Consider the following 22383-nt stretch of genomic DNA (forward strand, 5'->3'; position numbering starts at 1 on the left):
GTACTAAAGGATGGTTCCTTCCTCTCACCATCTAAATCAATGTCATAGCCAACTACTCCATCACAAAACTGGAGGGCTCTGTCCCATCACCACTGCACACCCTGGCTGTCCAACATGCTGGACAATCTTCCTTCCTCCACCAAGAAACAGCTGGGGATTGGCATGTTCCTTAGGGCTACAGTACAACACTAGTACCCAGCATACCCTTCCTCCATCTGCCCACCGCCCTCCACCCTCCACCAACTCCCAATCCGGCGAGCTCCCAATTAGAGACTGATTTGTGATCCCTCCAAGATCAAACCAAATCAGAAAGAGCAAACACCAGCCCAGGCACCTCCGTCACTAAATGAGCTGCTGCCATCTCCTGCCAGAACATTGACAGTGCAGCAATCACTGTTTCCCTGGGATCTGTCCACATGAATTTGGTGGGAAACTCTAACACAGAGAGTTGTTCTGAACTGGAAACTCTAACACAGCGAGTTGTTCTGATCTGGATTCTCTAACACAGTGAGTTGTTCTGAACTGGAAACTCTAACACAGAGAGTTGTTCTGAACTGGAAACTCTAACACAGTGAGTTGTTCTGATCTGGAAGGCGCTGTCTGAAAGGGCAGGGGAGGCAGATTCAATAGGGACTTTCAAAAGGGAATTGGATAAACACTAGAAACATTTTGGGCACAGTCAAGGTATATTGCATCGAAAGGAAAAGGTAGGACAAACAACTCCAGAGCTCCCTGGATGAAAAAGGAGATAGAAACTAAGATAAAGAAGAAAAAATGCGCTGATGACAGGTGTCAGGTAGAAAATGCAATTGAGAACCAAGTGAATACAGAATGTTCAGAGGGGAGGTGAAAAACATATTAGAGAAGTGAAGAGGGATTATGAGAAAAAACTGGCAGCCAATATAAAGGGGAATCCCAAAGTCTTCTATAGACATATAAATAGTAAAAGGGTGGTAAAAGGTGGGGTAGAGCCGGTTAGGGACCTAAAAGGGAATTTACACATGGATGAAGGGGCCATGGCTGAGGTATTAAATGAATACTTTGCTTCCGTCTTTACCAAGGAGGTAGATGCTACCCAGGCCACGGTGACAGATGAGGAAACTCTGTTGCTAGAAGGGTTCAGAATTGATGAGGAGGAAGTGTTGAATAGACTGTCGGTAATTAAAGTTGACAAGGCACTGGGACCGGACGAGATGCATCCAAGGATATTGAAGGAAGTGAGAGTAGAAATTGCAGGGGCACTGGCCAGGATCTTTCAGTCTTCCCTAGACTCGGGGGAGGTGCCAGAGGACTGGAGAATTGCAAACATTATGCCCTTGTTCAAAAAAGGTTGTAAGGATAAGCCCAGTAATTACAGACCAGTCAGTTTAACTTCAGTGGTGGGCAAGATTCTAGAAACAATTATTCAGGATAGAATTAGTAGTCACATGGAAAAATATGGGTTGATAAGGAAGAGCCAGCATGGATTTCTAAAGGGGAAATTGTGTTTAACTAACTTGGAGTTTTTTGAAGAGGTAACAGAAAAGGTCAATGAGGGTAATTCTGTTGATGTGGTGTATATGGACTTTCAAAAGACATTTGACACAGTGCCACACAACAGACTTGTGAGAAAAGTTATTGCTCATGGAATAAAAGGGACAGTAGCAACGTGGATACAAAATTGGCTGAAAAATAGGAAGCAGAGGGAAATGGTCAATGGATATTGTTCAGGCTGGAGAAAGGTTTGTAGTGGAGTTCCTCAGGGGTCAATATTGGGACCCTTGTTTTTCCTGATATATATTAATGATCTAGATCTTGGTGAGCAGGGGACAATTTCAAATTTTGCGGATGATACGAAGCTTTGGAGTGTTGTGAACTGTGAGGAGGACGGTGTGGAACTTCAAGAGGACATAGACAAGATGATGGAGTGGGCAGATAGGTGGCAGATGAAGTTCAATGCGGAGAAGTGTGAGGTGATGCATTTTGGTAGGAAGAACATGGACAGATAATATAAAATAAGGGGTGAAATTTTGAAGGGGGTGCAGGAGCAGAAAGACCTGGGTGTGTATGTGCGTAGATCATTGAAGGTGGCAGGACAGGTGGAGAGAGCAGTTAATAAAGTGTATAGTATCCTGGGTTTTACTAATAAGGGCATAGAGTACAAGAGCAGGGAGGTTATGCTGAATTTATATAAGAAACTCATTAGACCCCAGCTGGAGTATTGTGCACAGTTCTGGGTGCCACATTATAGGAAGGATGTGAACACATTGGAGAGAGAGCAGAAGAGGTTTACAGGAATGGTTCCAGGGATGAGAAACTTCAGCTATGAGGATAGATTGGAGAGGTTGGGACTGTTCTCCTTGGAGAGAAGGTGGCTGAGAGGAGATTTGATAGAGATGTTCAAAATCATGAGGGGGCTGGACAGAGTAGACAGGGAGAAACTGTTTCCACTCGTAAAAGGATCAAGAGAGGGCACAGATTTAAAGTGATTTGCAAAAGAAGCAAGCGTGAGGTGAGAAAAATCTTCTTCACACGTTAAGTGGTTTGAGTCTAGAATGCACGGCCTGGAAGTGTGGGGGAGACAGGTTCAATCGAGGCATTCAAGGGGGCATTAGATGATTATTTGATGAGAAACAATGTGCTGGGGTACAGGGAAAAGGCAGGGCAATGGCACTAGGTCATAATGCTCATTTGGAGAGCCGGTGCAGACATGATGGGCCGAATGGGCTCCTTCTGTGACATTAAAATTCTGTGATTCCATGATTTGCAGGGCTATGGGGTAAGAGCAGGGGCAGTGGGACTAATTGGATAGCTCTTTTAAAGAACCAGCACAAACATGATGGGCTGAATGGCCTCCTCTGCTGCAAGATTCTTTCGAAATAGAAAGGGAGAACCAGTTGACCTCGCTATCCAATTCATTTTCAGCTTGGCAGGTCACCCATTAAAGGCAGTTTAATATTAAGCAGAGAATAAATATTATCAGAGTATCACTGTCGGACAACAGCAGCTTTTGACCATATCTTGATCAATTTGCAAGGATTCAAAATTATGAGGGTTTTTGATAAAACAAATAGGGAGAATCTGTTTCCAATGGCGGAAAGGTCACTAGCCAGAGGAATAGATTTAAAATAATTGTCAAAAGGTTTAGAGGGGGAATGAGGTGAAATTTCTTTGCCAGGAATTGTTAAGGTCTGGAATGCATTGCCTGAAAGGGTGGAACAGAAAGATTTCAAAAGGCAATTGGACATGTTTGAACAGGATTGGTAGGATCAAAACTGAAAGCTAACAGGCAGGTGCAGCAGGGAGTTAGGAAAGCTAATGGAATGTTAGCCTTTGTCACAAGAGGATTTGAGTACAGGAGTAGTGAAGTCTTGCTCCAATTGTATAGAAGCTTGGTTAGACCACACCTGGAGTACTGTGTGCAGTTTTGGTCCCCTTACCTCAGGAAGGACATTATTGCCATGGAGGGAGTGCAGCAAAGGTTCACCAGACTTGTTCCGGGGAAGGTGGGACTGTCCTATGAAGAGAGATTGGGGAAACTGGGCCTGTATTCTCTAGAGTTTCGAAGAATGAGAGGTGATCCCTTTGAAACCTTCAAAATACTTAAAGTAATAGGCAGAGTAGATGCAGGTAAGATGTTTCCCCTGGTTGGGGAGTCTAGAACCAGGGGGCACAATTTCTAAATAGGGGGAAGTCACTTAGGGCAGAGATGAGGAGAAATGTCTTTACTGAGAGGGTTGTGAATCTTTGGAATTCTCTACTCCAGGGGACTGTGGGAGCTCAGTCACTGAGTGTGTTTAAGGTAGAGATTGACAGATTTCTGATTAACAATAACGTGAAGGGTTATGGGGATAGTGTGGGGGAAAGGCATTGAAGTGTTTGATCAGCCATGATCGTATTGAATGGCAGAACAGGCTCGATGGGCTGAATGGCCTTCTCCTGTTCCTATGTTCCTAAGTTCCTATGAGTTTTGGAACTCTCTTCCTGAAAAGGTAGTGGAAGCAGAGTCTTTAAATATTGTTAAGGCAGAGCTAGGAAGATTCTTGATTAACAAGGGGGTGAAAGGTTATTGGGAGTAGGCGGGAATGTGGGGTTGAGATTACAACCAGATCAGCCATGATCTTATTGGATGGTGGGGCAGGCTCGAGGGGCCGAGTGGCCTCCTCCTGCTCCCAATTGATCTGTTTGTATGTAGGTTAGAATGGGGAAGAGACAGGGAGGAGGTGGGGATAATCTGAAGTCTATCCATGTTGATTCTGTAATTGAGGTTGGCGACTGTTTTCAGTGAGTTATACCTACAGTGCCCACACACTGTACCTACTGACCATCTCTCTCACTCTCTCTCTCTCTCTACAGTATGTGGTGGTAAAACCGAGCCAAAGGGATGTAGTGAAAGGATTATTCTATCCCTATTGTTCTGGGTGTGGCAGGAATGAACTGCTTCAAGCTGTGGGTATCATTGGGGCAATTATAATGCCTCACAATATCTACCTGCACTCAGCTCTTGTCAAGGTAAGTAACCATGTTAGAAAGATTGAGCTGGTCAACAACAGTAAATCTGACTACTGCATCTAACCTAATCACATTGGCTAATCATTGTACTACATTCATACCCGACCGACAGATCTCACACATATAACTTACCAATTCCCCTCTCCTCTACGGCTTGGAGTTTTATATAGCTTTTTTTTTACAGTTATTCCTGTAATATTACTGTTTGCTTGTTAATATCCCAGTAATAAAAATGCCCCCTCTATTTGAGTAGATTTAACTATGAAATGATCATGGCTCCTTCCTGATCTCTTCTGAGTCCAACAGGATCCACGATTATCTCTTGACCCGGGTTGGTTGGGGCTGGATCAGGTCAGGGAGATTGTGTTTAGTGTCCCTGGGGAGCGGAGTTATTCTGAGTGCGAGGTTTTATAAGATGGTTATGTTTTGGGACTAGTTCTTTAATTCAAGGTAAAATGGGGTAGTAAAGAGAGTCACGTGATCTGTCCTGAATCCTGCTCAACAACAAGGTCTGGGTGACTTGGTTACCATGGGGACATTGGGACCCATTGCAAGGTGCAAAATCCTCACAGCTGAAAACAAGGCGAGAGCAGCCGGGGTGGAGTGTGGGCAGACCCACAGTGCCGCTACCGAGGGCGGGAAATTCCCAGACATGTCGCCCCCCACCTCGGTAGAAAGGCGCCTGAATGGGGCGATCCTAGATCGGGTGGGGGAGGGGGGTGCGGTGCTGCGGTGGGTGACCCTCGATCGGGGAGGGGGAGGGGGGAGGTGCTGCGGTGGGTGATCCTCGATCAGGTGGGGGAGGGGGGGGGGTGGGGAGGGGGGAGGTGCTGCGGTGGGTGACCCTCGATCGGGTGGGGGAGGGGGGGAGGGTGACCCTCGATCGGGTGGGGGAGGGGGCGGTGCTGCGGTGGGTGACCCTCGATCGGGTGGGGGTAGGTGACCCTCGATCGGGTGGGGGAGGGTGACCCTCGATTGGGTGGGGGAGGGGGGGGCCATGCTGCGGGATGAAGTCGGTTCCACCAAGGCAGAGAGTAGGTAGCCATGCGAGAGGCTGAGTGGCTAACCTGTTTGGAAGACTCGCCTCAGTTCTCTGGGACTTTGTCCCAGTTGTGTCATAAGATTTTAGATCCTTTAGCCCTCATACCCCCTCACTCACCTACCTCACCTACCCCCCATGGCCCTTTATACCCCCATGCCAACTCACCCAGTATCTAGCGTGGACAGACCACAGGAGTCATGTGGATAAAATAAAATAAAAATAAGGTTCTAAAAATCTAATAAAGCTCTCACTACACAGAACTGATTGTAAAGAAATCTCCCATTCATGAAAGCCCATTAATACGTAAGTGACTAATTTCTTATAAAAAGTAACAAGCTTCTATTCATGCCACACATACTCAAAGACATATAACCCTTTAATAAGCTCTTTAACCTGTCATTAAAACTGGGAACCCTGAACAGCCCTGCTGAGATCATTGTAGCTTTTGGAAATCAGCCAAATATTCTTAAAGAGCTCTTAGAAAAATGTCAGTGAACAACCATTGGAACTGCTAGAACAGATGCTACACCACTTGGCCTGCCAATCAAAGCAATATGGTAGAGTTTCTCTTGCAGCTCTCACTTATACCTGGAGCCTGTTTTTTTTTTCATTTTTAAAGGGCTAGGGATTTAAATCACTTCAGATCCTGATAGTTAAATAGACCTGATCCAACATTCCAGAGCATTTACATCTACTCCATGCTCTGAATTTCACACTTGGCGTGTGCACCAAGTTGGTGGGCCCAGAGGTGACACAAAATGAGCTCCCACCCGCGATCTGCCTCCGAACGCAATTTCAATTGGGTGTGAAATACATGTCGAGAAAGCCTCAGTACTGCCGAGGGGGACAGGAAGAGGGCGGACGCTGACATAAGTGAGGGTGTGGGTGGGCACTTCTAGCGAGCTCCCTGAAAGCAGACTCATAGACTCATAGACATTTACAGCACAGAAGGAGGCCATTCAGCCCATCATGTCTGCGCCAGTCAACAAAGATCTGACTACACTAATTCCATTTTCCAGCGCTTGGCCCATAGCCCTGGAGGCTATGGCAACGCAAGTGAATATCTAAATACTTCTTAAATGTTATGAGAGTTTCTGACTCAACCACCCTTTCAGGCAGTGAGTTCCAGACTCCCACCACCCTCTGGGTAAAAAAAATTCTCCTCAACTCCCCTCTTAGCCTTCTACCCCTTACCTTAGATCTATGCCCCCTGGCTATTGACCTACATCTCTATCAGATCCCCTCTCAACCTTCACTGCTCCAAGGAAAACAACCCCAGCCTATCCAATCTTTCCTCATAGCTCAGACCCTCCAGCCCAGGCAGCATCCTGGTAAATCTCCTCTGCACCGTCTCCAGTGCAATCACATCCTTCCTATAATGTGGTGACCAGAACTACACACAGTACTCCAGTTGTGGCCTAACCTGCGTTTTATACAGTTCCAGCATAACCCCCGTGCTCTTGTATTCTATGCCTCGGCTAATAAAGGCAAGTATCCCATATCCTCCTTAACCACCTTATCTACCCGCCCTGCTACCTTCAGGGATCTGTGGATGTGCACACCAAGGTCCCTCTGATCTTCAGTACTTTCCAGGGTCCTACCATTCATAGTGTAATCCCTTGCCTTGTTACCCTCCCCCACGTGCATTACCTCACACTTTTCTGGGTTGAATTCCATTTGCCACTGCTCTGCCCACCTGACCAGTCCATTGATATCCTCCTGCAGTTTACGGCTATCCTCCTCACTATTAACCAATTTTTGTGTCATCCGTGAACTTCTTGATCGTACCCCCTACATTTAAGTCCAAATCATTTATATACACCACAAACAGCAAGGGCCCCAGCACCGAACCCTGTGGAACCCCACTGGAAACAGACTTCCAGTCACAGAAACATCCCTCTACCATCACCCTCTGCTTCCTGCCTCTCAGCCAATTTTGGATCCAATGTGCCACTTTGCCTTGGATCCCGTGGTCTCTTACTTTCTTGACCAATCGGCCATGAGGGACCTTATCAAAAGCCTTGCTAAAGTCCATGAAGACCACATCAAATGCATTATCCTCATCAACACTCCTGGTTACCACCTTAAAAAATTCAATCAAATTTGTCAAACACGACCTTCCCTTAACAAATCCATGCTGACTATCCCTGATTAATCCCTGTCTCTCCAAGTGCAGATATATTCTGTTCCTCAGAATTCTTTTTAGTAACTTCCCCACCACCGAGGTTAGACTGACTGGCCTGTAATTTTCTGCTCTATCCCTTCCTCCCTTTTTTAATAATGGGACAATGTTAGCTGTCCTCCAGTCCTCTGGCACCTCACCTGTGGCCAGAGAGGATTTGAAAATTACTGCCAGAGTCCCCTGATATCTCTTCCCGTGCCTCCCTCAACAGCCTGGGATACATCTCATCCGGGCCTGGAGATTTATCCACTTTTAAGGCCGCTAAGTCCGCTAGTACCTCCTCTCTCTCTATGTTAATTGCCTCTAATATTACACCGTCCTCCACATTCCTACACTGCACAGGTCAGCAGCTGCTGTGGAGCTGCCTCAGGGAGTTGCAGACTTGGACAGATTAAATGTCAAGAAAAAACTGCAGCAAACTGTGTCTGTGCAACACATTCAAGCGCCTGACAGCAGAACTCAAAAAACATCCATCCCCAGATATATCTTTTTATGATATTTCAACCTGAACATTTCATCCCGCCCTTGGATGAGGTTTCATTAAAAATGGGCTGCCCACCTGCCCATTTTGCCCATGCGATGAGCACAAAATCGCAAGGGGACAATGAGGTTTTTAATGGCCTTAATTGGACCTTTAATTGTTGGTGGGCATGGCTCTGACTCCCATGTGCACCCGCCAACCTCAATATTGCTCGTGTGCATGATGATGTCGGATGCACAGAGTTCAGATGGCCGGCTGAGTGTGGGTTCCCTGTCCGTATGTCCCCATTACTCTGCTGGCAAAAACCGGATCGGTCAGAATTGGAGGCTGGGGGTTCCACACCTGGGTCCTGCCCTGCTTCTTTGAGCAGTCTACATGACTCCACGACAATCCTTCCCCCTGTCTCCGAGGTTTTGGGCACAGAGAGATAGAGGGAGTGAGAAGTCTCTCGGAGAGTCAAAGGTCTGCAGCTGCTGTGGTCAGCAGGGTGGAGCTTGTTGCCTTTGTGTGAACTACCGAGCAGGATATGGGAGGGAAGGTGGTCTCTGTGGAAGAGATGCATCCCATGGCAACCTAAGGAATCGAGGAGATTTGCCATGGTGGGACCAGGCCTTGCTGCTGGTATTCAGTTCGGGACAACTCTGGGAACTGAGAGAAGTGTTTTCTGATGGTCATTCAATGTTCTGTGGTAGCTTTCTGTCTTAATGATGTCTGCACTGGCTCCTGTCTCTCCACATAACTGAAGTCCCTTATATCTGGTGGTACTTTTCTGTCTCATAAGACCCAGGTTTGTGCCGTGGTGGTCAGCTCAGTTTTAAGCATCACCTTAGGGCTGATGTGTCTCAGGGGCCCCACTCTGGCACTGGCAGTCACTGCTGCATTTGCTGCAGAGGAAGACAGTGGCAGAGAAGTGGCAGGATTCACTGTCCTCTGTTCCTCTGGGACCTCTTCTCAGCCAGCTGAGCTCTTTGTTTCTGGTCACCTCTTCCAAACAGTCAGCTCCAGGGGTCATGGCCGTCAGTGACTGTCTCCCAGTTGTCAGTGTCCATGTCTGTCATCTTCATATCTCGCTCGCAGTTTCCTGTGTAGCAGAGGTATGGTTGTCCAGGAGGTCGTGACCCAGTGGCCAGTTCACTGTATAGAAGGTCTTTGGGTATACGACCATCATCCATCTGATGAGCATGGACGAGCCAGTGCAGATGTCATTGGCTTAGCAATGAGGATATGTCGATGGAATTAGCACACTCCAGGACCTCTGAGTTATTGACCTTGTCCTGCCTGGAGATGCTGAGGATATATCGGAGACAGTGAAGGTGGATTACAACTCAGCAAGAGGGGGAGAAGCAAACTGGCTAGAAGCTGGGAGTGAAGGTGAATTATTCCTGTAGAAACAGCAATTATGTGAAGAGTGGGATGTGAAGTGTAGCTGTGAAAACTGGGTGGGGGGGTGGTCATGTTAATAAGTTAAAGGGGGATATCTTTTCTGTACTTTGGTGTATTAGTTGCCCACAAAATAATGTTTAGTTGATTTTTTTCATTCATTCACGAGATGTGGGTGTCACTGGCTGGGCCCAGCATTTATTGCCCATCCCTAGTTGCCCTTGAGAAGGTGGTGCTGAGCTGCCTTCTTGAACCACTGCAGTCCATGTGGTGTAGGTACACCCACAGTGCTGTTAGGGAGGGAGTTCCAGGATTTTCACCCAGCGACAGTGGAGGAACTTTAGTGCAATTTTTTACAGTAAGAGATTTAAAATTTGAAATCTTGTCACATGATCCTTTTTGTCGATCACTGGGAATTCAGGTCTTTTGTTTAACGTTATCAATCTCTACAGGGATCCTAACAGACTCAGTTTACCATTCCTGCTTCTCAACCCTATCCACTTACCTGTGCTGAAAGGAACAGTCTATGCATCTTGTGCCACCCTGGGATCACACGTGTGATGCCCGACCAGGTCAAATAGTCATTAAGCACACAATGAAGAATGGCCATCTGAGATACCAAGTGGTGATTGTAGGAACAGGAGGGGACCATTCAGCCCCCTGAGTCTGTCTTGCTGTTCAATTGATCTGTATGTTAGCTCCATTGCCCCATCTTCACTCCAAATCCCTCGATAACCTTATCCAACAAACATTTATTATCTCAGTCTTGAAATCTCCAATTGAACCCCAGCCTCAAAGCTTTTGGGGGAACAGAGTTCCAGATTCCCACTCCTCTATGTGTGAGGAAGTGATTCTGGGCATCACCCCTGAACAGCTTGGCTCTAATTTTAAGGTTCTGCCCCCTTGTTCTGGACTCCCTCCCACATTGCCCCCCATCCCCCACTCCCCGCTCTATCTACATCATTGAATCTTTTAACTATCTTTAATATGTGTAATGGATACCGTCAATGGAGAGTGAAGTTTATGGAGACATCCACTGACATCAGCCAATTTCTGGGTTACTTCTATTTGTTTTTCCCCCAGTCTAGACAGGTTGATCGTTCCAAACCATCAGAGGTGAAGGAGGCAAACATGTACTACCTGATTGAGTGCTCCATCGCCCTGTTTATTTCCCTGCTCATCAATATATTTGTCATTGCTGTGTTTGGATCTGCCTTCTACCAGAAGACTAACTTGGATGTGGTGAGTGAGAGACAGACACTACACTTCTCTTGGAACAACATGCCCTGGAACCAAACAGGGAATAAGCTTTTTTTTAGAACTGGTAATATGCAATGATACAGGATTAATTAATGATCTCGTAGTAAAGGATCTTCTAAGGAAAAGTGATCATAATATGTTATAATTTCACTTTCAGTCTGAGGGTGAGAAACCTGGGTCTGAAACTAGTCTCTTAAACATAAATAAAAGCAATTATAAAGTTATGAGAGAGTTGGCTAGAGTGGACTAGGAAAATATGTAAGGTGGTAGTGAAGCAGTAGCAGGTATTTAAGGAGATATTTCATAATCCTCAACAAAGATATATTCCATTGAGAAAAAAAGACTGTAAAAGAAGAATGTATCATCTGTAGTTAACTAAGGAAGTTAAGGATGGTATCAAATTGAAAGGAAAGATGTACAATGCCACAAAAATTAGTGATAGGCCTGAAGAATGGGAACATTTTAGAAACCAGCAAAGGAAAGATAAAAAAACATAAAGTAAGAGAATTTATAATTATGAGAGTACACTGGCAAGAAATATAAAGGCAGACAGTAAGAGCTTTTACAAATATATAAAAAGTAAGAGAGTAGCTAAAGTAACATTGGTCCCTTAGAGGATGGGACTGGGGAATAATAATGGGGAACAAGGAAATGGCAGAGACTTTGAACAAGTATTTTGTATCTGTCTTCACAGTAGAAAACACAGAAAGCATCCCAAGAATAATGGAAAATCAAGAGGCAAAAGAGAGGGAGGACCTTAAAACAACCGTTATAATTAGAGAAAAAATTGCTAGGGAACCTAATGGGACCAAAGGCTGACAAGTCCCCAGGAACTGATGGTCTGCATCCTAGGGTCTTAAAAGAAGTGGCTGCAGAGATGATAGATGATGATAGATGGATATAATCTTCCAAAATTTCCTAGGTTCTGGAAAAGACCCAGTGGATTAGAAAACTGCAAATGTAACAAGAAAGCAGGATCCTATGGGCCAGTTAGCCTAACATCCATCACTGTGAAAGTGCTAGAATCCATTATTAAGGAAGTAATAGCAAGACAATTAGAAAATCCTAACACAATCAGGCAGATTCAACATAGTTTTATGAAAGTGAAATCATGTTTGACAAATTTATTAGAGTTCTTTGAGGGTGTAACAAGCAATGTACATAAAGGGGAACCTGTAGATGTGGTGCATTTGGATTTCTAAAATGCATTCAATAAGGTGCCACATAAAAGATTATTACACAAGGTAAGAGCTCTTGTTATTGGGGGTCATATATTAGCGTGGATAGAGGATTGACTAACAGGAAACCCAGTCGGGATAAATGGGTTATTTTCAGGTTGGCTAGATCTGTATCTAGTGGAGTGTCACAGGGATCAGTGCTGGGGCCTCAACTATTTACAATCTATATTAGTGACTTGGGTGAAGGGACCGAATGTATTGTGACAAAATTTGCTGATGATACAAAGATAGGCAGGAAAGCAAGTTGTGAGGAGGATACAGAGAGTCTGCAAAGGGATAGAGATAGATTAAGCGAATGGGCAAGCATCTAGCAGATTGAGCATAATGTGGGAAAATGTGAACTTGTCCACTTTGGAGGGACGAAAAGCAGAATATTATTTAAATGGAGAGACACTGCAGAATTCTGTGGTAAAGAGGGATCTGGGTGTCTTTGTACGTGATTCACAAAATGTTAGCAAGCAGATACAGTAAGCAATTAGGAAGGCAAATGAATGTTGGCCTTTATCACAAGGTGGGTGGAGTATAAAAGGAGGGAAGTCTTGCTACAACTGTACACAGCATCAGTGAGACCACACCTGGAGTACTGAGTACAGTATTGATCTCCTTAAGGAGGAATAAACTGGCATTGGAAGCAGTTCAGAGAAGGTTCATTTGGCTCATTCCTGGGATAAAGGGGTTGTTTAATGAGGCAAGTTTGAGCAGGATGGGCCTAAACTCATTGGAGTTTAGAAAAATGAGAGGTGACCTATTGAAACATAAAAGAATTTGAGGGGGGTTGACAGGGTAGATGCTGAGAGGATGTGTCCTCTTGTGGAGGGATCTAGTACTAGGAAGATTTCAAAATAGGGCTTTGCCCATTTAAAACGGAGATGAGGAGGGATTTGTTCCTTTGGAGGGTTGGTAATCTGTAGAATTCTCTTCCCCCAGAGAGCAATGGAAGCTGGGTTATTGAATATAATCAAGGCTGAGTTAGATAGATTTTTGATCAACAAGGGAGTCAAGGGTTATGGGGTGGGGGTGGTGGGAGGGGATGGGGGCAGCAGGCAGGAAAGTGGAGTTGAGGCCATGTCAATTCAGCCATGATCTTATTGAATAGCAGAGCAGGCTCGAGGGGCTGAATGGCCTCCTCCTGCTCCTATTTCTTATGTTCTGTGAAACTCTGGAAAAAGGGGCCGGAATTTCACATTGTGCCAGTGACACTGCCAGTGAAAGCCTTTGTCTTTGTTTCAGCATCATGGATTTAAGAGTTGCCAACTCTGGCTAGGCCCATTATTGGAGGTACCATAGAACCATAGCAAAAGTTATGGTGCAGAAAGAGGCCATTCAGCCCATCGTGTCTGTGCCAGTCAAAAAAGAGGAAAAAGAAACTAGCCAGTAATTTTTAATCCCACTTCCCGGCCCCTGGTCTGTTGCCTTGCAGGTTCCAGCACTTCAGACGCAGATCCAGGTTCCTTTTAAATGGGTTGAGTGTTTCAGCCTCAACCACCAACTTAGGAAGTGAATTCCAGACACCCACCACCTTCTGGGTGAAAAGGTTTTTCAATTCGGTCACCCCTCAGCCTCCTCTGTTCTAAGGAAAACAACCCCAGCCTATCCAATCTCTCCTCATTGCTGCAATTTTCAAGTCCTGGTAACATTCTTATAAATCTCCTCTGCACTCTCTCCAGAGCAATTATGTCCTTCCTGTACTGTGGTGACCAGAACTGTGAACAAAATTCCAGCTGTGGCCTAACCAGCATTTTATACAGTTCCTGCATTACATCCCTGCTTTTGTATTCAATACCTCACCCAATGAAGGAAAGCATTCCATATGCTTTCTTTACCAACTTATCCACTTGTCCTGCCACCTTCAGGAACATGTGGACATGCACTCCAAGGACTCTCATTTCCTCAACTCCTCTCAATATCATCCTGTTTATTGAGCTTTCCCTTGCTTTGTTTGCCCTCCTCAAATGCATTACCTCACACTTTTCCAGATTGAATACCATTTGACAATTCTCCTCCCACTCAACCAAACCATTGATATCATTCTGGAGTCAACAGTATCCTCTTCACTATCAACTACACGGCCAATATTTGTGTCATCTGCAAATTTCCCAATCATGCCTCCCACATTTAAGTCTAAATCATTAACATATACAACAAACAGTAAGGGCCCCAACTCTGAGCCCTGTGGAAAACCACTGGAAACCTCTTTCCATTCTCAAAAACATCCATCGACCTTTACACTTTGTTTCCTGTCACTGAGCACATCATAGAACCTCCCACCCTGAAAAAAACCTTATCCAAACTCTCCTGCCATTGGTCGTCAGACACTCCCATCCTTATGGGGCCCCGCTCTTAATCTCTCACCATTGGTCACCTGAGACACCCATTCTTACAGGGCTCCACTACCACTCTCCCACCATTACTCACCCACACACCCATCCTTGTGAGGGCCAACCTTACGCTCTCACCATTGAAACATAGCAATTTAGAAACATAAACATTTATGGTGCAGAAAAAGACCTTTCAGCCCATTATGCCTGCATCAATCAAAAACACTTTTCTAGTCTAATCCCACTTTCCGACTCTTGCTCTTTAACCTTTTAGGTTTCAACACCTCAAGTTCATATCCAAATATTTTTTAAAAGTGATAAGGGTCCAGGCAGTGAGTTCCAGATCCCAACACCCTTTGGGTGAAAACATTTCTCTCCAACTCTTCTCTAATCTTTCCACCAATGAATTTAAATCTCTGCCCCATTGTTGTTGGCCTGTCTGCTAATGGAAATATTTCCTTTCTCTCCACTCTATCTGCACCCCTGATAATTTTGTATATTTCAATTATATCTCCTCTGTAACCACACTATTTTTTGTGTATATTTTCTGCAGTATAACATCTGTGCGGAGAGTGGAAGCCCCTACATCGATAAACTGCCAATCGACAACAACACCTTGGAGGTGGATATTTTCAAAGGGGTAAGCAACAGGAGATGGCCTCACTGGGAAAAGATATTTCACAACAGGAACACAATCATTAAAGGTTATAAGCACCTCCCATCCATAAAAAATAACCTTATCTACCTTATCTACTCACACCGTATACCTCAACCCCACACTCACACCATATACATTAATCCCACACTCACACCATATACCTCAACCCCACACTCACACCATATACATCAATCCCACACTCACACCATATACCATAATCCCACACTCACACCATATACATCAATCCCACATTCACACCATATACATCAATCCCACATTCACACCATATACCTTAATCCCACACTCACACCATATACATCAATCCCACATTCACACCATATACCTTAATCCCACACACACACTGTATAGATTAATCCCACACTTACACCATATACCTTAATCCCACACTCACACCATATACATCAATCCCACACTCACACCATATACATCAATCCCAAACTCACACCGTATACCTCAACCCCACACTCACACCATATACATTAATCCCATACTCACACCATATACATTAATCCCACACTCACACCGTATACATTAATCCCACACTCACACCATATACCTTAATCCCACACTCACACCGTATACATCAATCCCACACTCACACCATATACCTTAATCCCACACTCACACCATATACATTAATCCCACACTCACACCAGATACCTTAATCCCACACTCACACCGTATACACCAATCCCAAACTCACACCGTATACATCAATCCCACACTCACACCGTATACATCAATCCCACACTCACACCATATACATCAGTCCCACACTCACACCATATACATCAACCCCACACTCACACCACATACATCAACCCCACACTCAGACCATATACCTTAATCCCACACTCACACCGTATACATCAATCCCACACTCACACCGTATACATCAATCCCACACTCACACCGTATACATCAATCCCACACTCACACCGTATACATCAATACCACACTCACACCGTATACATCAACCCCAGACTCTCACCGTATACGTCAATCCCACACTCAGATCATATGCCTTAATACCACACTCACACCATATACCTCAACCCCACACTCACACCATATACCTTAATCCCACACTCACAACTTTTGTTTTAACCCCACACTCACACCGTATACATAATTCCCACACTCACACCATATGCCTTAATCCCACACTCACACCATATACCTTAATCCCACACTCACACCGTATACATCAATCCCACACTCACACCATATACCTCAACACACTCACACCATATACCTTAATCCCACACTCACACCTTTTGCCTTAACCCCACACTCACACCGTATACATCAATCCCACACTCACAACATAAACATTAATCCCACAAACACCATATACCTTAATCCCACACTCAGACCATATACATCAATCCCACACTCACACCGTATACATCAATCCCACACTCACACCCTATACATCAACCCCACACTCACACCATATACATCAACCCCACACTTACACCATATACATTAATCCCACACTCACACCATATACCTTAATCCCACACTCACACTGTATACCTTAATCCCACACTCACACCGTATACCTTAATCCCACACTCACAACATATACCTTAATCCTACACTCACATCATATACCTTAACCCCACACTCACACCATATTCATCAACCCCATACTCACACCATATACCTTAATCCCACACTCACACAATATACTTCAACCCCACATTCACACCATATTCCTCAAATTTGCCTACTACATTCTCCCCCGAAGATCATAATACTTGGAGGTCAATCATCTCAGCTCCAGGACATCACTGCAGGAGTTCCTCAGGATAGTGTCCTCAGCCCAACCATCTTCAGCTGCTTCATCAGTGGCCTTCCTTCCATCATAAGGTCAGGAGTGGGGATGTTCGCTGATGATTGCACAATGTTCAGCACCATTCGCAACTCCTCAGATACTGAAGCAGTCCATGTCCAAATGCAGCAAGACCTGGACAATATCCAGGCTTGGGCTGACAATTGGCAAGTAACATTCATGCCAAACAAGTGCCAGGCAATGACCATCTCCAACAAGGGAGAATCTATCCATCTCCCCTTGACATTCAATGGCATTACCATCACTGAACCCCGACTATCAACATCCTGGGGGTTACCATTGACCAGAAACTGAACTGGACTAGCCATATAAATACTGTGGCTACAAGAGCAGGTCAGAGGCTGGGAATCCTGCAGTGAGTAACTCACCTCCTGACTCCCCACCACCAGTCCACCACCTACAAGGCACAAGTCAGGAGTGTGATGGAATACTCCCCACTTGCCTGAATGACTGGAAATCCTACAACACTCAAAAGCTTTTCACCATCCAGGACAAAGCAACCGTTTGATTGGCACCCCATCCACAAAAATTCACTCCCTCCATCACCGACGCACAGTAGCAGCAGTGTGTGTACCATCTACAAGATGCACTGCAGGAATTCATCAAGGCTTCTTTGAGAGCACCTTCCAAACCCACAACCACTACCATTTAGAAGGACAAGGACAGCAGAGAGATGGGAACACCACCACCTGGAAGTTCCCCTCCAAGGCACTCACCATCCTGACTTGGAAATATATCGCCGTTCCTTCACTGTCGCTGGGTTAAAACCCTGGAACTTCCTCCCTAACAGCACTGTGGGTGTACCTACACCACATGGACTGCAGCGGTTCAAGAAGGCAGCTCACCACCACCTTCTCAAGGGCAACTAGGGATGGGTAATAAATGCTGGGCCCAACCAGCGAAGCCCAGGTTCCAAGTAAGAATAAATATTCAAAAATAATCAGTCTAACCTCTGTGGTGGGAAATCTTTTAAAACAAAGACAAAATTGTCACTTAGACAAGTGGAGATTATTTAAGGAAAGTCAGCAGGGATTTGTTAGTTAGTGTCTACATTGATTGTTTTTGAGGTAACAGAAGCTGGATGAGGTGTACTTGGACTTTCAAAGGGTATTTGATAAAGGTGCCACATAAGCAGCGTGGATGTGAGGTTGGTGAGTGACTGGAACCAGGTGTAGTCCTGACTCCCTAGTGCCTTCCCGCCATCTACAAGGCACACGTCAGGAGCCAGACGGAATATGATTTGCCCATTTTATCCACACTCCCTCATTTTTCATTTCACTGGTAATTATCTTCCCAGGTCAACCTTACCAATTCCATTCAAAACTTTGAAAACTTCAATGAATGCTGCTCGATTTCTCTTCCTGAGCAAGCGAAGTGATAATGAGTTCCCAGACCTGGCCGGCAGGTCACCCCAGAGACAAATTCCTCAGTAAAAGACATATTGGTCCTGAATTATAGGAAAATTCCCAACACTCCCTTTCTAGAATAATGTTTGAAGAATGGTTTATCTGTACAGTGACTGTAGGCAGCAAATCATATCCTGTCAGCACTTAACAGCATAGCAGAAAGCCCATCGGAACTGTGGCATCTCTGGTTACAGCAAACCCCAAACTAATCCCATTGCCCCACTCTCTCCCCATCTACCAGTATCAATCCTGAAACTAATCCCAATGCCCCGCTCTCTCCCCATTGCCCAGTATCAATCCCCAAACTAATCCCACTGCCCCACTCTCTCCCCATAGCCCTGTATCAATCCCCAAACTAATCCTACTGCCCCGCTCTCTCCCCATAGCCCTGTATCAATCCCCAAACTAATCCCACTGCCTCACTCTCTCCCCATAGCCCTGTATCAATCCCCAAACTAATCCCACTGCCCCACTCTCTCCCCATAGCCCTGTATCAATCCCCAAACTAATCCCACTGCCCTGCTCTCTCCCTATAGCCCTGTATCAATCCCCAAACTAATCCCACTACCCCGCTCTCTCCCCATTGCCCAGTATCAATCCCCAAACTAATCCCACTGCTCTGCTCTCTCCCCATAGCCCTGTATCAATCCCCAAACTAATCCCACTGCCCCACTCTCTCCCCATAGCCCTGCATCAATCCCGAAACTAATCCCACTGCCCCACTCTCTCCCCATAGACCAGTATCAATCCCCAAACTAATCCCACTGCCCCGCTCTCTCAATAGTCCTGTATCAATCCCCAAACTAATCCCGCTGCCCCGCTCTCTCCCCATGGCCCAGTATCAATCCCCAAACTAATCACACTGCCCCGCTCTGTCCATGGCCCAGTATCAATCCCCAAACTAATCCCACTTCCCCGCTCTCCCCATAGCCCTGTATCAATCCCCAAACTAATCCCACTGCCCCGCTCTCTCCCCATAGCCCTGTATCAATCCCAAACTAATCCCACTGCACCACTCTCTCCCCATAGCCCTGTATCAATCCCAAACTAATGTCACTGCCCTGCTCTCCCCATAGCCCTGTATCAATCCCCAAACTAATCCCACTGCCCCTCATTCTCTCCCCATAGCCCAGTATCAATCCCCAAACTAATCGCACTGACCCACTCTCTCCCCATAGCCCTGTATCAATCCCCAAAGTAATCCCACTGCCCTGCTCTCTCCCCATAGCCCAGTATCAATCCCCAAACTAATCCCACTGCCCCGCTCTCTCCCCATAGCCCTGTATCAATCCCCAAACTAATCCCACTGCCCCGCTCTCTCCCCATAGCCCAGAATCAATCCCCAACCTAATCCCACTGCCCCACTCTCACCCCATAGTCCAGTATCAATCCCCAAACTAATCCCACTGCCCCATTCTTTCCCCATAGCCCAGTATCAATACCCAAACTAATCTAACTGCCCTGCTCTCTCCCCATAGCCCAGTATCAATCCCAAACTAATCCCATTGCCCTGCTCTCTCCCCATAGCCCAGTATCAATCCCCAAACTAATCCCACTGCCCCGCTCTCTCCCCATTGCCCAGTATCAGTCCCAAAGTAATCCCACTGCCCCGCTCACTCCCCATAGCCCGGTATCAATCCCCAAACTAATCCCACTGCCCTGCTCTCTCCCCATAGCCCAGTATCAATCCCAAACTAATCCTACTGCCACGCTCTCTCCCCATAGCCCTGTATCAATCCCAAACTAATCCCACTGCCCCGCTCTCTCCCCATAGCCGTGTATCAATCCCCAAACTCAACCCACTGCCCCGCTCGCTCCCCATAGCCCTGTATCAATTCACAAACTAATCCCACTGCCCCGCCTCTCTCCCCTTAGCCCAGTATCAATCCCCAAACTAATCCCACTTCCCTGCTCTCTCCCCATAGCCCAGTATCAATCCCCAAACTAATCCCACTGCCCCACTCTCTCCCCATAGCCCAGTATCAATCCCCAAACTAATCGCACTGCCCCACTCTCTTCCTATAGCCCAGTATCAATCCCCAAACTAATCCCACTGCCCCACTCTCTCAATAGTCCTGTATCAATTCCCAAACTAATCCCACTGCCCTGCTCTCTCCCCATAGCCCAGTATCAATCCCCAAACGAATCCCACTGCCCTGCACTCTCCCCATAGCCCAGTATCAATCCCCAAACTAATCCCACTGCCCCATTCTTTCCCCATAGCCCAGTATCAATACCCAAACTAATCCCACTGCCCTGCTCTCTCCCCATAGCCCAGTATCAATCCCAAACTAATCCCATTGCCCTGCTCTCTCCCCATAGCCCAGTATCAATCCACAAACTAATCCCACTGCCCCGCTCTCTCCCCATAGCCCAGTATCAATCCCAAACTAATCCCACTGCCCCACTCTCTCCCCATAGCCCTGTATCAATCCCAAACTAATCCCACTGCCCCACTCTCTCCCCATAGCCCTGTATCAATCCTCAAACTAATCCCACTGCCCCGCTCTCTCCCCATAGCCCAGTATCAATCCCCAAACTAATCACACTGCCCCGCTCTCTCCCCGTAGCCTAGTATCAATCCCAAAGGAATCCCACTGCCCCGCTCTCTCCCCATAGCCCAGTATCAATCCCCAAACTAATCCCACTGTCCCGCTCTCTCCCATAGCCCAGTATCAATCCCCAAACTAATCCCACTGCCCCGCTCTCTCCCCATAGCCTAGTATCAATCCCAAAGTAATCTCACTGCCCCGCTCTCTCCCCATAGCCCAGTATCAATCCCCAAACTAATCCCACTGCCCCACTCTTTCCCCATAGCCCAGTATCAATCCCCAAACTAATCCCACTGCCCTGCTCTCTCCCCATAGCCCAGTATCAATCCCAAACTAATCCCACTGCCACGCTCTCTCCCCATAGCCCTGTATCAATCCCCAAACTAATCCCACTGCCCCACTCTCCCCATAGCCCTGTATCAATCCCAAACTAATCCCACTGCCCCACTCTCTCCCCATAGCCCTGTATCAATCCCCAAACTAATCCCACTGCCCCATTCTTTCCCCATAGCCCAGTATCAATACCCAAACTAATCCCACTGCCCTGCTCTCTCCCCATAGCCCAGTATCAATCCCAAACTAATCCCATTGCCCTGCTCTCTCCCCATAGCCCAGTATCAATCCCCAAACTAATCCCACTGCCCCGCTCTCTCCCCATAGCCCAGTATCAATCCCAAAGTAATCCCACTGCCCCGCTCACTCCCCATAGCCCGGTATCAATCCCCAAACTAATCCCACTGCCCTGCTCTCTCCCCATAGCCCTGTATCAATCCCAAACTAATCCCACTGCCCCGCTCTCTCCCCATAGCCCAGTATCAATCCCAAAGTAATCCCACTGCCCCGCTCACTCCCCATAGCCCGGTATCAATCCCCAAACTAATCCCACTGCCCCACTCTCTCCCCATAGCCCAGTATCAATCCCCAAACTAATCACACTGCCCCACTCTTCCTATAGCCCTGTATCAATCCCAAAGTAATCCCACTGCCCCGCTCTCTCCCCATAGCGCTGTATCAATCCCAAACTAATCCCACTGCCCTGCTCTCTCCCCATAGCCTAGTATCAATCCCAAAGGAATCCCACTGCCCCGCTCTCTCCCCATAGCCCAGTATCAATCCCCAAACTAATCCCACTGTCCCGCTCTCTCCCATAGCCCAGTATCAATCCCCAAACTAATCCCACTGCCCCGCTCTCTCCCCATAGCCTAGTATCAATCCCAAAGTAATCCCACTGCCCCGCTCTCTCCCCATAGCCCAGTATCAATCCCCAAACTAATCCCACTGCCCCACTCTTTCCCCATAGCCCAGTATCAATCCCCAAACTAATCCCACTGCCCTGCTCTCTCCCCATAGCCCAGTATCAATCCCAAACTAATCCCACTGCCACGCTCTCTCCCCATAGCCCTGTATCAATCCCCAAACTAATCCCACTGCCCCACTCTCCCCATAGCCCTGTATCAATCCCAAACTAATCCCACTGCCCCACTCTCTCCCCATAG

The 22383-nt window shown here is 46.5% G+C and overlaps 1 protein-coding gene across 1 annotated transcript in view; it reads left to right on the forward strand.

The window, feature by feature from the left end:
• The window catches only part of LOC144686916 (natural resistance-associated macrophage protein 1-like), a 73524-nt gene that overhangs the window by 25705 nt on the left and 25436 nt on the right, over positions 1-22383 (forward strand). Inside the window, exons 7-9 of the mRNA XM_078552755.1 lie at positions 4336-4491; positions 10660-10818; positions 14946-15032. Of these exons, the coding sequence (XP_078408881.1) occupies positions 4336-4491; positions 10660-10818; positions 14946-15032 (402 nt within the window). The remainder of the gene's footprint in view (positions 1-4335; positions 4492-10659; positions 10819-14945; positions 15033-22383) is intronic.

The sequence above is a fragment of the Cetorhinus maximus genome, chromosome 11 (assembly GCF_964194155.1).
Source record: "Cetorhinus maximus chromosome 11, sCetMax3.hap1.1, whole genome shotgun sequence".
NCBI classification, from domain to species: Eukaryota; Metazoa; Chordata; class Chondrichthyes; order Lamniformes; family Cetorhinidae; genus Cetorhinus; species Cetorhinus maximus.